Raw genomic sequence first — 16,154 nt, 5'->3', positions numbered from 1 at the left:
AGACTCATATGTCTTATGCAAGTAAAATTCTCAGTGATTTTGTTGAAGTTTATGGAGAGTTGCCCGTGAAGGACAGAGTATACATGGATGAGGATTTGTACATCTTAAGAGAAAGTTCTATGGGATCAGAGGCCATACTTACTATTCTCATTGTGTGCTGGTCCTGTTATTTTTTGTGAAAGTTGGAGAAATAGAAGTAAAAGGGCTAAGTGAGTAATACCTTAGGACATTTTCAGGTAAAAAGTATTGTTAATTTAGAAGAATTTTATTTTAGATCTTTTGAATGGAAATATAAATATAATTTATAGATATTCATTGAATGATATTATAAATATTGTTCATTAGGAGCTCAAGCAATGTTATAGTTTAGCTTCCAATGCAAACATATGAACATTTTATAGAAATACTTATTCACTCTATTTCCACATACATTTCAATAGTTTATGTGTAAATAATTTACCAGTCCACTTTTTCTTTATTAACTTATTTTTTAAAAGCAATTTACCTTATTTTTATGATATGATGGGTAATACATATAATGATGTAGGCCTCCTTTATTTACTTGGCTGGCATATTTGCAAATGTGAATTTAACGTTCTGATTTTTAACAACTTTTGTTGATTGGAGTCCCAGAGTACCAAACTCAAGAGACCGGGCACATATTTTATTTCTTCTACCCTTGTTACTTTTTGCTTTGCAAAGTGCTGAATGAGGCAGGCCTGAAGAAAATGTGAGGTGATATTGGATCCATGATTATGTGCCCCAAACATTAGATAGGGTGGAATGATGGAAGTGGACTAATAGGGAAGAATGAGCTGCTTCTGCAAATTGTAAACAACCTTCCCTTTAAATCATGATTAGGGTGAGGGGAGTGCCCCCCAGCAAGAGCTAAACTGTATATAGATCCTGTTGACTTCTTTAGATACAAAGAGAATCTTTGTCTTAATCTGAGATTGCATCCTCACTCTGTGTTGAATTTTATGTCCATTTTCCCATTGCATGTCACACTCGTAAATTTAAAAAATATTCAGATGTAATGAACACCTTGGAGGTAGGCGTAGTCATTTTCCCCTGCTTATTGATGAAAATTGATAGGTGGATACTGGAAGACGGTGATATAAAGACATAAGGGGGAGAATGACTACTGCTAAAAAGTAAAGAGAAGTACAGTACAGTGAGAAGTACAGTTTAGCTGGTCATTGCATTCTTTTCTTGGTGGAGAAACATATTCTGGAAACCAACTTAATTTTAAGAATTCTTCTAGAGCAGTGGAATCTGACCTTATGGGATCTTACCAAGCTGTGATAATGGGATCAATTATTCTCTCTTTTGAACACATACAACCTTGGATGGAGGAGTCATTGTGCCAGTGACCTTCACGGTATTACATAACCGCTTATTGATTGCTCATTATTTATGGCCGTGCTTCTGTGGGATCCCTTTCCTGGGAGCAGGGATGGCCTCTGCTGGCCAGAGGTTTTCACTGGAAGATAGATGACAGAAGCATCCACTGCCTGGTCTGCTTTGGGATTCTAAGATGACCTTTAATTTTCCTAATTCACATTTATTTCTTAATGACTATAATTTGTTTTTTTCTTCAGTCTTGACTTCCGAAGTTTTTAGATTTCCAGGTGACTTGGATTTTGGAGGTGGGTAGCTTTGAGTTGTTAAAATCTAGTGTTCCTGTATTGTGGTCAGAATTCATTGCCTTTATGATATCTTTTTGTTTTTTATGAGATTCTCTTTGTGGCTTCTTAAGTGATCCTTTTAATAAATGTTTCTTTAAAAAGAATATTTGGATCTACTTCAGGGACTGCTTACATAGACACTAAACTTTTCTTATATAGTGGAAACCTTCTGGACTACTCAGAGATTGTTCCTTCTCTGATCTCTGGCCTGTCCTGCCTTCTCACATTCTACCTTTTCACATCCACCTGGGACTAGGTAGATGAGAGAGGAGATTGGGAGCAGTATTAGCTATATGGGACAGTCTGAGGCCCAGACATTATATGAAGAACCTCTTGTTTGGACTGGTCATCCTTCAACATGTATAAAACTTTCCTAAATTGTTACCATAAAGGGATTGTCTCTTTAAGAACCCCCTTTTGGTTCATCTTGACTGTGCAAGTTTTTTAATTTAATGAAGGTAGGTCATTTTAGAAAGAATTTAGTTTATGATAAAGGACAAATCGCAGCTTTTGCTCTGTGTTAATTCTTGGGGCATGGGCTAGAGGGGAGATAGAGAAGGGGTTTAGCATGATACTTTATGAATGGGGAGTCATTTGTTCATTTTGTCTGCTTTCTTCCTCCTCTTCTGTGTTTGCACACACCCTGTGTTCTGGAATAGGGTATCACTCAGGTCTTTCACTGTGTTTCGTGTTGCATTGCACAGTGGTGAAGGGTCCAGGCTTTGGAGCCAATCCACTTGGGTTTGAATCCTGTCTCCACTGCTTATTAACTGTGTGACTATGGGCAAGTCACTGACTCTGTGTTTTGGTTTACTCATTTGTTAAGTTAGAAATAGTGCCTACTGCAGAAGGCCATTGAAGGGATTAAAGGAGATATAATATGTATAAGTGCTTAGATAAAGTGCCCAATAAATGTACCCAATATATTCAATAAATGTAAGTTATTATCCTTATTCCACTGGACAGGGGATAGCCTGTTTCACATTTGTCTATGACATTATATCACTGTGCACAAATAAAGGATAAATTTCAACTGCCTAACATTAAAAAATAGGACTAAGTGTTAACTGCCTGAATTTTTTGAACTGCTAAGTATATGAATCTCTTGAGTACTATTGCAGTGACCACAAATGTTAATTGTTGTTGTCACTGCTTAAATGATGATGTACTTTAGGAGGAAAGGCTACAATTCATCGATGCTTTTATAAGTTATATATGCTATGTTAAGTAGTTCACCATGTAGATAGTTTGATTTTTAGACTTTATTAAAATCACTATATCAAAAATTGAATTAATTAAAATTTCCCTAAAGATTTTGACCTGTAACGAATGTTACATTAATAAGCTTTTTCTTGGCCAGGGTGGTGGCTCATGCCTGTAATCCCAACACTTTGGGAGGCCGAGGTGGGCAGATCACCTGAGGTCAGGAGTTTGAGACCAGCCTGGCCAACATGGCAAAACCCTGTCTTTACAAAAAATACAAAAATTAGCTGGGTGTGGTGGTGGGTGCCTGTAAAGCCCAGCTACTCAGGAGGCTGAGGCAGGAGAATTGCTTGAACAAGACTTCATCTCAAATTAAAAAAAAAAAAGCTTTTTCTTGCCCCCTTTGCAGCATCAGTATTCCCATTCAGCTGCCAGGTCTGGGGTCTGATTTCAGTCTCGAAAGATTTTAGTAATTAACTGTGATGGTCCTGTGCATGAATTAGTCATTGGTTAAGGATATAGTCATGCTCATAAGCAGCCTTATTTCATTTTTATTTATTTATTTTAAACGCCCAAAGCAGGTAGCACTTAGAGAGTTTGGTCTGACTGAATTTAGTTCTTATAGTCTAAGGCTAAATATTTTAAAACCGATTAAATCCAGGGGGGCATAGGATAAGACCTATATCATGACTGCAAGACACATTGTGCTTTTGGGGACTAGGAGTGATGGGGGAAGGGAAACTCACTGGTTAATAATTTCTAAATTCAATACTTGTTTTTGCTGAGAGTAGCAGTGATGCTCTACATTCAAAGATATGGACTGCTTCTTGTTCTCTAATGTCTGGTAGAGAAAGTCTATGTATTTAGGTGTCCTATCCACTCTCATCTAGGTTTACTTAACTGGCAGTGTTTTGCGAGAATTGCCTGTGAGGTCCCAGGTAGCTATGCTGGCATTTGGGTTGTGGGGTGTAAGGTGGGGTAGAAGGTTGTAGAGAGGAGCCTGGTGGGTCCTGTGAAAATGAGGCTGGCCTTCACTTCCTGCTGCTGGTGGCTGTAAGGGGGGTGCTGTATGCTGTCGCCCTCCTCTCCAGGGAGCAGGCAGCCCAAGCCAGGAGGCCATTGTAAAGCATTTACCAGAAGGCTGGCAACTGAGGATGACTGCAAGTGACTACACACTGTTAAGGTCCTTCTTGCTTAGTACAAAAGGAACATGGGAGTGTGGTTAGAGACCTGGGCACTTTGCCCAGCTCTGTAACCCATTCATTGTGGGACCTCAATGATTGTCTCTATTTTGTGTGTGTGTGAAAAATGGAGAAGAATAATGCCACCTGCTTCTTTCTAAGGATGTTCTGAGGATTAATGAGCTAATCACCTTGGATGAAGGCAGCAGAGCCTACCCTGGTTATAATTTTCATTGCTTCTCCAGGGAAGCTCCAGTTTGGGGGAATGAAATATTGGAAAGAAGATAGGAGGGGGATAGGCTGTCTACAGCTTAGTCGGTATATTTGAAGTCCAACTGTAGATCAGGCTCCTTTCTAGCTGAGGAATTTCAACTAACCTAAAATTTCTACATATTTTTTAGAAACAACGCCAAGCCAAATGTCTGACCTGCTGTTTGCGGGAAAAGAGCAGATGTCCATTCTGGGAACATATTAATATAAGATGTTAGTGGTTTTCTCTCACAGTACAAGAAGATGGGTAAAAAGAGAATGTAGATTTATATGGCATTTACTCTTATTTTCCTATTACTGGTATGCTCTTTTTGAGAGAGTTGGTATTGTTTCATTTAGTAGATTTTTCAGGTTTCTTTCAGAAAGAAACTTCATACAGATCAAGCCAAAACAAAACAAAAAAATATAAACACACAACAATAGCTTTAAATACCAAGGATGTCAGCATGAAATTAAAATAAATCAACTGACATTTCTGCTTTGAAATTTTTTAGTAGAACTAATTTAAACCACAGCGAAAGCTTTCTTATAAGGGAAAGTTTGACCTTTTTCAGTGTTTTTAGATTTAAAGGTATTGACATTGGGGTGTTTTTGGTTACAATTTGCTTCAACCTTCTAAAGTCTTTTGGGATTTTGGTCAATCCTTGGTTGTGGAATAGCAAATACAGTCAATTTTGTTGGTACAATGTAGTTTTCAAAGACAAGGTCTCTGAAGTAGTAGATACGGTATCCCCTCCCACCCATGTGTAACTGTGAAAAAGAACACTGTTGTCATGTGAATTATTTTTTTTAGCTTGCCTTTGAAGTAACTTTCACAGAGAATTCCTGTTACCTGGAAATTGATGACAGACTTACACCATTTCCTTTTTTTTTCTTAGACGTTCCATCCTCAGAGCAGCCTGAACTGTTCCTAAAGAAACTTCAGCAGTGCTGTGTCATTTTTGACTTCATGGACACGCTATCTGATCTTAAAATGAAAGAATACAAGCGCTCCACTCTTAATGAACTGGTGGACTACATTACAATAAGCAGAGGCTGTTTGACAGAGCAGACTTACCCTGAAGTAGTTAGAATGGTGAGTTTCTTTTTTTCTCCGCGGACACTTTTAAGCATCTTCCATAGTGACTCACAGGTGTATATATTGCAAGAGTGAGGTCATTGGAGGTGAACTCCACAAATGAGAGCCAACCTTTGGAGAGCTAAGCAAATGTAGTCGGCACAGTGCTAGAATTTGAAGAGCATGATTTCATGAGAACGAAATCCAGAACTTTAACTACGACAGTGCTGAAGCAATCAATGACTTCAGAATATGAAGCCAAGATTGCCAGGGTATTACTGGATTTCTGGCTTTGGCAAAAGAAAAGACACAGGAAAATAACAAAAGTCTTAGATCCGTGTTTGAAAAATATTCAAGCCTGTTGGATGTCTTTTTTTTTTTTAATCTTATTCATTGTGGTATATTAGAAATGGCTTAATGCTTAATAAAATTGTGATTTGTAGAATCTAGTTAAGGCCTCTCTTGGGCTTTATAACTAACGCTTCTCTTTATAATCTCCTTGAAGTCAGGGTTGATACCTTTTATGATTTTTGAATAGTGTCTTAGATTTTGTGTGGTCATAAGGAGTTATGAGGAAAAACATTATTAACATAATGTCAGTAATTACGTTCTTATTGTGTGAACAATTATTTTAGGTTTTCAAAAGCTGAGCCAAAATATGGTTTTCTGATAGATTTCTGTGGGAGAGTTGCCTTTCTTGGCATCCCAGAAGATCTTGGAGCTGGAGAGTGCATGCTGTTTGGGGATGGGCTTTGCAGGTTGGGGAAGCTGGTCTACTGACTGGTGAAATAGCCTCAGAGATCCCTAAGGTCAGTGCATCGTTGAGGAGTCCATTGCAGGATCTGGCACACTCTCTGTACTGCTGAACATCTGCCTGGCTTTTGTATTTAGTTCCTTATCATTTGTATTCAACCAATGCAGAAAAGAGACTTTTCGTGATGGAGTAGATATGTTTAAAAATGATAGTTCAGATTTGCAAAGGCACTTGAATGATCTCAGCGTGAGACTGTGACTGAAATATGAAGGTCATCTGAAAACGATGCCCAATATATTCCTCAGTTCTATATCTGAATGTATATTGGATTTGTTGTTAATTTACAGGAATGTAGCACTAGAATGTTTTGTAGGTTAAAGATGACCGTGTGGCTCTTGAGCAGTGCTTCTCAACCAGGTGTGATTTTACCTTACAGGGGACATTTGTCAGTGTCTAGAGACATTTTTGGTAGTCACAACAAGATGTGGGAGGAGAGTACTACCAGCATCTAGTGGGAGAGGCCAGAGATACTGCTAAACATTTTACAATGTACAGGGTGGACCCCACAATAAAGAATTATCTGGCCCCAAATGTCACAAGTGCCACTGTTGAGAAACCTTGCTCTTGAGTTTGCATGCTATCTAAACCTCTTAATGGGATGCAGAGGATCTTCTCTAGTCTACCTGCCTTCTGCAGAGCACAGTCCCTGGTTTTAGCCTACCTGTATCATCAGCCAACAGAGGTATCGGTTATGACTTTCTTCTGTATCTTCCCATGGATAGTTCATGAATATATAAGTATATGCAAACATATGTATAAATATTTTTTTTTGTAAGCACACAAATGGTGGCACACTATGTATTTTCTGTACCTTGCTTTTTTCACTTAGCAGTATATATTTCAGTACATATAAAGTTGCCATATTCTTTTTATAGCTGCATAATATTTATTGTGTGAATGTACCATATTTAAGCAGTACTCTATGAATATCCTTATACACACATCAGTTTGCCTTTGTATGAGGACATCTGTATATTTATTTATTTTTGAAAATTTAATTTTTTAAGAGCAGTTTTAGGTTCACAGCACAGAAAGTACAGAGATTTCTCATATGCCCCTGTCCCTGCACAAGCACAGCCTCCCCCATTATCACCACCTCCCCCCTCACTCCCACCAGAGCAGTACATTTGTTACAATTGGTGATCCTACATTGACGCATCATTATCACCCAGAATTCAGAGTTCACATTAGGGCTTATTCTTGGTGTTGGACATTCTGAGTTTAGACAAATGTGTAATGACATGTATCCACCATTATTGTACCATACATACCATACATCGCTGCCCTGAAAATCCTCTGTGCTCCACTTCTTCATCACCCACCACCTTCAACTCCCTGGCAACCACTGATCTTTTTACTGTGTCCATAATTTTGCTTTTTCCAGACTGTCATATAGTTGGAATCATACAGCATGTACTCTTTTCAGATGGGCTTCTTTGACTTAGTTATATGCACTTAAGTTTCCTTCATGTCTTTTCAAGACTTGATAGCTCATTAATTTTAGTGTTGAATAACATTTTATTGGTTGGATGTACAATAGTTTATCCATTCACCTACTGAAGGACATTTTAGTTGCTTCCTAATTTTGGCAATTATGAATAAAGCTAATATAAATATCCGTGTACAAGTTTTTTTTATGAACATAAGATTTCAGCTCCTTTGGGTAAATACCAAGGAGTGTAATTGCTGTATGTATTGTATGGTAAGAGTATGTTTAGTTTTTTTTTAAATTTGCATTTACTTTTATTACTTGTTATAAGTAATGAGTATGTTTAGTTTTATAAGAAACTGCCAAACTATCTTCCAGGGTAGTGGTACTATTTTGCATTCCTACCAGGAGTGAATGAGAATTTCTGCTGCTCCACATCCTCACCAGCATTTGGTATTGATTTGATTTAAATAGCCTTTATTTCCTTGTTTCTGGACTTTCACGTATTCCCCACTCCCTCACCTCTAGTTCTAATTCTCATTTTCCCTTCAAGGGCTGAATTAAAGTGCTACTATTGTTTTCCTGAAAAAACACAGTGCTTTTTCCTTCCTTCAGTTCCTCTGCTTCTTGGCAACTCACCATTTTGGGAATTTGTTCATTTGCTCCTTTTTTTTTTTTTTTTTGTCTTTTCACATATTTATCTGATTTTTCTAATTAGGTGTAAGCACTCCTAAGAAGGAACTGTGTCCTGCACATATCTGTGGCATCCATAATACCTCCTACCTAGTCCAGGTCTTCTTGAAATTTGTTGAATGAATGAATTCCTCCTTAAAATGTAGGCATTTCAGTCTCTCAAATTATGATTAAGATATTGGATGTCATTGGATTATACCCAGATTTTAAACTGAGTGTTTAGCATAATCCAAAAATTCTGTCATCCATATGGACCAGCTTGGTCTTAAACCAGCTTTGGTCTCCTAAGGGAGACCGTTTTCTCCCTCTTTTCCTCCCCATTCTCCAGCCAAAAAAAGAGACTCCTATCATTTGTATGTGTTTTAAAATACACTGGAGCTTTATCTTAGGAGGCATTGAGTCTGTTAGTGTACATGCTGTTCTAGGGCATTAGAAAATTTTAGATGGTAGTTTCGGCTTCTTAGAAGTATAACTTATTTTTCATATTTGGTGATTTCTGAAATTGTTAGCTACTAATTATATACGGTACTTAGACACTCTGGAGCATTTACAGAAAGGGGATATTATGATAGAGTAGAAAGAGACAAGGCGCTGGGCGCCGGTGGCTCACGCCTGTAATCCTAGCACTTTGGGAGGCTGAGACGCGTGGATCACTTGAGGCCAGGAGTTTGAGACTAGCCTGTCCAACATGGTGAAAGCCCATCTGTACTAAAAATACAAAAATTAGCCTGGCGTGGTGGCACATGCCTGTAATCCCAGCTACTTGGGAGGCTGAGGCAGGAGAATCGCTTGAACCTGGGTGGTGGAGGTTGCGGTGAGCTGAGATTGTGCCACTGTACTCCTGCCTGGGTGACAGAGCAAGACTCCATCTCAAAAAAAAAAAAAAGGAAAAGAAAAGAAAAGACAAGGCTTTGGAACCATATAGACCTGGGTTCAAATGCCAGCTCTGGCCATACTTTCTACATCAATGTGAGCAAGTTACTTTAACTTTGGGGTCCTCCATTTTTGTGTGGTGCTAAGAGGTACATGGGAGGTGGGAGGGTAGCCATAGTTTTCCCAATCCCTCCATAAATATTCCACCTAAGTAACATGCTTGTGCTTTTGTTTGCATATCAGGGTACTCAACACCATACATACATATACAGTCCAGAGAACATGTGCTTACTGTTCTGTAAGGAAAACTGGAACCACATCCCACTTGGTGCCCTCATTCCCTCTAAGCCCATTGTATATATACATCCTGGTGCTGGTCACTTTCCTAATTTGTGTAATACCTGCCTTTGGGGGATTTTGTGAGGACTAGCGACAATATTTGTAAAAGTTTTAGAACAGTCTCTAACATGTGGCAAGTATTCAGTAAATACTCTTTTTACATTTCAATGATTTTATTAGATACTTGATTTTACAATCATTGGTGGAACCTACTGTTACCTCTTTGTACTTAAAATACTCCATCACTGAGATGTGTTTTATTCCATTGCCACAGTGGTTCTTAAGTTCTCTAATTCCAAGATGATCCTGCCTGTTGGGTAATCACTGTCCCCGCTGATTTCTCTTTCGTGTTACTGTAAAACAAAATCACTTCACTAGAATTAGTGAGGGAAATGATAGTGTTTTTTATGAAATACTAATGAAGCGATAGATGGGTTTTGCAAACCAGGATGAGTAATGATGTATAATGGCATGTTACAGTATCAGCATTAGTACTGAGAGCTTTTGATCCAACTTGATGGGACTTGTACTTTGAGAACTGGTATTCCTGTTAGGGGAAGAAAAGAGTAAGAGATAAAAGTAATCTATGTGTTGTGGAAACCATTTTAAACAATTAAATGAAGTCTGGATACCACCTACAGACTTCTAGAATTGGGAAAGCAAAGCAGCTCTTATGGGTATAAACAAATCACATACACACCTCGTTTTATTGCACTTCATAGATATTGGGGGTTACTTTTTTTTTTTTTTTTTGACGAAGTCTTGCTCTGTCACCCAGGCTGGAGTGCGATGGCACGATCTTGGCTCACTGCAACCTCCCACCTCCCAGGTTTAAGCAATTCTCCTGCCTCAGCCTCCTGAGTAGCTGGCATTATACACAGGAGCCACCACGCCTGGCTAATTTTTGTATTTTTAGTAGAGACAGGGTTTCACCATGTTGGTCAGGCTAGTCTCGAACTTCTGACCTCATGATCTACCCGCCTCAGCCTCCCAAAGTGCTGGGATTACAGGCGTGAGCCACTGTGCCCAAACAAATTGAAGGTTTGCGGCAACCTTGTGTGGAACAAAACTGTTGGTGCCATTTTTTCCAACAGCATATGCCCCTTTCATATCTTTGTGTCACATATTGATAATTCTTGCAATATTGCAAACCTTTGCATTGTTACTATATCTGTTATAGTGATCCATGATGAGAGATCTTTGAAGTTACTTTTTTAAATTTATTTATTTATTTATTTATTTATTTTTGAGATGGAGTCCCACTGTGTCGCCCAGGCTGGAGTGCAGTGGCTCTGTCTCGGCTCATTGCAAGCTCTGCCTCCGGGGTTCACACCAGTCTCCTGCCTCAGCCTCCTGAGTAGCTGGGACTACAGGCGCCCGCCACCACGCCTGGCTAATTTTTTGTATTTTTAGTAGAGACAGGGTTTCACCATGTTAGCCAGGATGGTGTCTATCTCCTGACCTTGTGATCCACCCGCCTTGGCCTCCCAAAGTGCTGGGATTACTGGCATGAGCCACCGTGCCCGACCTGAAGTTACTATTTTAATTGCTTTGGGACACCATGAAATGTGCCCCTACAGCAAACTTAATCGATAAATGTTGTATGTGTTCTGACTGCTCTGCTGAGCGGTTGTTCCTCAGCCTCTGTCCCTCTTCTCAGGCCTCCCTATTCCCCGAGACACAACAGTATTGAAATTAGGCCAATTAATAACCCTATAATGGCCTTTAAGTGTTCCAATGAAAGGAAGAGTCACATGTCTCTCATTTTAAATCAAAAGCTAGAAGTGATTTAGCTTAGTGAGGAAGGCATGTCAAAAGCTGAAACAGACCGAAAGCTAGGCCTCTTGCATCAGACAATTAGACAAGTTGTGAATTTAAAGTTCTTGAAGGAAATTAAAACTACTACTCCAGTAAACACGTGAATGATAAGAAAGTAAAACAACCTTATTGCTGATAATTGAGAAAGTTTCAGTGGTCTGGATAGAATATCAAACCAGCCACAACATTCCTTATGCCAAAGCCTAACCCAGAGCAAGGCCTTGGCTCTCTTCAGTTGTATAAAGGCTGAGAGAGTTGAGGAAGCTGCAGAAGAAAAGCTGGACAGTAACAGAGGTTGGTTGGCTTATGAGGTTTAAGGAAAATAGCCATCTCTCTAACATAAAAGTGCAAGGTGAAGCACTAAATGCTGTTGTAGAAGCTGAAGCTGCAGCAAGTTGTCCAGAAGACTTAGCTGAGACATTGATGAAGGTGGCTACACCAAACAACAGAGTTTCAATGTAGATGAAACAACCATCTATTAGAAGATGTTACCATCTGTGACTTTTACAGCTGCAGAGGAGAAATCAGTGCCAAAGCTTGGGCCAGGCTGACTCTCTTGTTAGGAACTAATGCCACTGGTGACTTAAGTTGAAGCCAGTGCTCATTTACCATTCTGAAAATCTTAGGGTGTCTAACAACCATGCTAAATCCACCCTGCCTATGCTCTGTAAATGGAACAGCAAGGCCTAGATGACAACACTTCTGTTTATACATCGTCCACCAAATATTCTGAATTCACTGTTGAGGCCCACTGCTTAGAAAAACGTTTTGTTTTTCTTTTCCCCCAAAGTATTACTACTCATTGACTGTCCACCTGGTTACCCAAGAGCTCTAATGGATATATACAAGGAGATGAATGTTGTTTTCTTTTTTTTTTGAGATGGAGTCTCACTCTGTCCCCCAGGCTGGAGTGCAGTGGCTCTATCTCGGCTCACTGCAAGCTCTGCCTCCTGGGTTCACGCCATTCTCCTGCCTCAGCCTCCCGAGTAGCTGAGACTACAGGCGCCTGCCACTGCGCCCGGCTAATTTTTTGTATTTTTAGTAGAGACGGGGTTTCACCATGTTAGCCAGGATGATCTTGATCTCCTGATCTCGTGGTCCGCCCGCCTCGGCCTCCCAAAGTGCTGGAATTACAGGCGTGAGCCACCGTGCCCGGCCGAATGTTGTTTTCATGCCTGCTGACATACCATCCAATCTTCAGCTCATGGGTCAAGGAGTAATTTTGATTTTCAAGTCTTATTATTTAAGAAATTCATTTCTTAAGGCTGTAGCTGCCATAGATAGTAATTCCTCTGATGGATCTGGGCAAAACAAATCGAAAACCTTCTGAAAAGGATTCACCATTCTAGATGCCATTTAGAACATTTGTGATTCACAGGAGGAAGTTGAAATATCAGCATTAACAGGAGTTTGGAAGGGGTTGATTCCAACCCTCATGGATGACCTTGAGAGGTTCGACTTCAATAGAGAGAGTAGCTGCAGATGTGATGGGAATAGCAAGATAACTAGAATGAGAAGTAGAGCCTGAAGATTTGACTGAATTGCTGCAATCTCATGATCAAACTTCAACAAATGAGGAGCTGCTTCTTATGGATGAGCAAAGAAAGTGGTTTCTTGAGAGGGAATCAACTCCTGAAAATGTTGTGAACATTGTTGAAATGACAACAAAGGATTTAGAACATTATATAAACTTAGTTGATCAAGCAGTGGCAGGGTTTGGGAGGATTGACTCCAATTTGAAAAGAAGTTCCATTGTGGATAAAATGCTATCAGACAGCATCACATGCTACAGAGAAATCTTTCATGAAAGGAAGAGTCAATCGAAGCCACAAACTTCATTGTCTTTTTTTTTTTGAGACGGAGTCTCACTCTGTTGCCCAGGCTGGAGTGCAGTGGCACAATCTCCGCTCACTGCAACCTCCGCCTCCTGGGTTCAAGTGATTCTTCTGCCTCAGCCTCCCGAATAGCTGGGATTACAGGCGCTCACCACCACGCTTAGCTAATTTTTGTATTTTAGTAGAGATGGGGTTTCACCATGTTGGCCAGGCTGGTCTTGAACTCCTGACCCTGTGATCTGCCCGCCTCGGCTTCCCAAAGTGCTGGGATTACAGGCGTGAGACCACCACACCTGGCCTCATTGTCATCTTATTTTAAGAAAGTGCCAAAGCCACCTCAGCCTTCAGCTACCACCGCTATGATGAGTCAGCAGCCATCAACATGAAGGCAAGACCCTCCACCAGCAAAAAAGATTACAACTCGCTAAAGGCTCAGATGATTGTTAGCATCTTTTAGCAATAAAGTATTTTTAAATTAAGGTATGTCCATTTTTGTTTTTTAGACATAAAGCTATTGTGCACTTTATAGACTACGGTGTATCGTAAACACAACTTTTACATGCACCAGGAAACCAAAAATGTGTGTGACTACTTTATTGAGATATTTGCTTTATTGTGATGGCCTGGAACTGATCCTATAATGTATGTGAGGTATGCCTGTAAAGCAAAATAGCCCATAAAGAGTCCCAGACAGAGAACATGGAAGCCACTGTCTTCATTTCTCATCTTCCACTTAACTAGTGGTAAGAACTTGGGTAAGTAATTTTCTCACTAAGCCTCAGTTTCTTCTGTTATAAGTAGAGGGAGTTGATGATGAATCCCTTACATCTTTCCATTTCTGAAAACTAACACCTCTTTTGATCAACACAGTCTAAGAAATTTTGAATGGATTACGCCTTTCTTAAAGTTTACAGGCCATTGTGCAAAGTAGTTCCTTCAGAAAGTGGTTTGTGTCATGTATTTCTCTTGGGGTCTCCTGGAATCATATCTGATGAAAAAATGAGAATCAGGACTTCCAGCTCCTTTAGGCTTTGCTCCATTCTGCTTCACATCATCTCAAGTGTCAGGTGTCTGTCCCTGAGGCATATTTTTTTTAACCACATTATGCTAATGCCTTTTTGGTTTTGTTGTTATGTATCCATTTGAAAGATTTCTTAGAATTTCTGGCTTTCCAAATCACCTTGTGTAAATTTTTATTTACCTGAGCTTGAACTCTGTGTATTTTATATTGTTTATATTTGCACATCTTTTTTTTTTCTCGAAAATTTTTTTTTGGGGATACTTCAAATGTGAGATGGAATCTCATGGGTGAAGACATTGTTTTAGTTAATTCTTAATGTTTATTTAAATGACTCAGTGTCACACTTTTACATTTTGCTAATAAAAAAGACAGGGCTTCACTTTGCCAGTGAGCTCACAATCTGGTAGAGGGAATACTCATGCGAACAGTAACAAGATAATGTCATATATATAGTAATAAAGTCTGTACAAGGCAAGGAAGGAGTAAAGGGACGTGAAGGTAGATAGAAGGGTGGTTAAGGAAGGCTTGACAGAATGATTATAGCCTCAGTAGCGTATTAAAAGATGAATGTGGCTGAACTTAGAATTATGTGATGCAAAGGAATTCACAAACCACATGTTATATACAGGGAAACACAGTCATGCTATGTTGTTACAGTGTTATGTGTATATATGTGTTGGAGAGTGGGAGGAGGTGAATGGTGGCAGCTGAAGATGTGGATGTGGGCCAGAGTCTGAAAGAACCTGACAGACAATGGATGGATAAGTGTTGAAAGGTTCTGTGTGGCGGAGTGACCTGGTCAGATTTGTATTTCAGTGACAGTGGGACAGAGAGATTGGAGGAGGCTGAGACTGAAGGCAGAGAGGCATCAATTAGGAGACTGTTTTATTGGAGAAATTGTGGAGGGCCTAAGCGAACTGCAGGCATGGAAGTAGAGAAGGAGAGGAAAGGAGCATTTGAGATTCACCTAGGAGGTAAAATTGATGCTGCTTGTTAGCATTTATGTGAACTTGGAGTGTGAGAGAGGAAGGAGTCTCGGATAGCTTTGGCAGTTGGGTAGTTTGTGGTGTGGTGCTGCTGTTGGGGAGTAGGGAGAGCAGGCTTTGGATGGAAGCTGAGGAGTTGGTTTTCGATGAGTTAATGTTGAGGTTCTTATGGGAGACCTAGATGTGGAAAGTAGGAGGTGGAAATCGGTAGTTATCAGAATGGGAGTAGGGCAGGGGAGGGAAAGAACAATGATGGAACTCTAGATGATACCAGTGAATCATTGTTTCAGTGCAGTGGTACAGGTGGGAGCTAGTGGGTTGAAGAGTGGATTAAAAAAATCAAGAGGTTGAGATGACGGCTGTAGATAATTGCTCGCACCTTGGGTGTACTGTCTTCATTAGAGTAAAATCCTGTCACTTCTCTCCTACAAAAGGTGTTCAACCTTGTCACACTGATCATTTGCTGTTATTATTTTTATTTTGTCTCTAGGACTTGGCTTTTCTTGGTTTTAAAGTCTGCTTCAATTCTCAATCTCTGCTTATACCTCAAATGGTAGAATATGTAATTTTCCAAAGTTAATTTAGTTTTAAGATAAAATATATTCACTGGTTTTTCCTTCCTTGCTGTTGAGGTCTTTCTTTGAGTTCGTTACGTTGTTTCTTGGCCACTACTAGCTTTGTTTTTTCCTCCTCTCAAATTATAACCTGTCACTTGGTTATCTAAGTGCTTTATTTTTTTTATATACATTCTTTGATTTAACTGGAAACCAGAGCTCTGGTTAGCCTCTTAATACAATAATATGACATTGTAGAAAATTATGAAGTTGCAATTAAATCTCTCAGAGTCTGCCGACATGTACTCTTAGTAGTGCTTGGTTAACCTCGCTACATTATTAGCTGAAGGGCAGAGAGTTTCTTTTAATAAAAGAACAACTATCTAAAAGTAG

The 16,154-nt window shown here is 39.6% G+C and overlaps 1 protein-coding gene across 3 annotated transcripts in view; it reads left to right on the top strand.

Moving 5' to 3' along the window:
- PPP2R5E (protein phosphatase 2 regulatory subunit B'epsilon) overlaps positions 1 to 16,154 on the top strand; it is a 170,914-nt gene that overhangs the window by 85,779 nt on the left and 68,981 nt on the right. For all 3 annotated transcript variants that reach the window (XM_055362003.2, XM_055362002.2, XM_055362004.2), the window contains one exon: positions 5,221 to 5,417. In XM_055362003.2, coding sequence (XP_055217978.1) covers positions 5,221 to 5,417 — 197 coding nt within the window. The remainder of the gene's footprint in view (positions 1 to 5,220; positions 5,418 to 16,154) is intronic.

The sequence above is a fragment of the Gorilla gorilla genome, chromosome 15 (assembly GCF_029281585.2).
Source record: "Gorilla gorilla gorilla isolate KB3781 chromosome 15, NHGRI_mGorGor1-v2.1_pri, whole genome shotgun sequence".
In the NCBI taxonomy this organism is placed as follows: Eukaryota; Metazoa; Chordata; class Mammalia; order Primates; family Hominidae; genus Gorilla; species Gorilla gorilla.
This window is presented reverse-complemented; position numbering and strand designations above follow the sequence as displayed.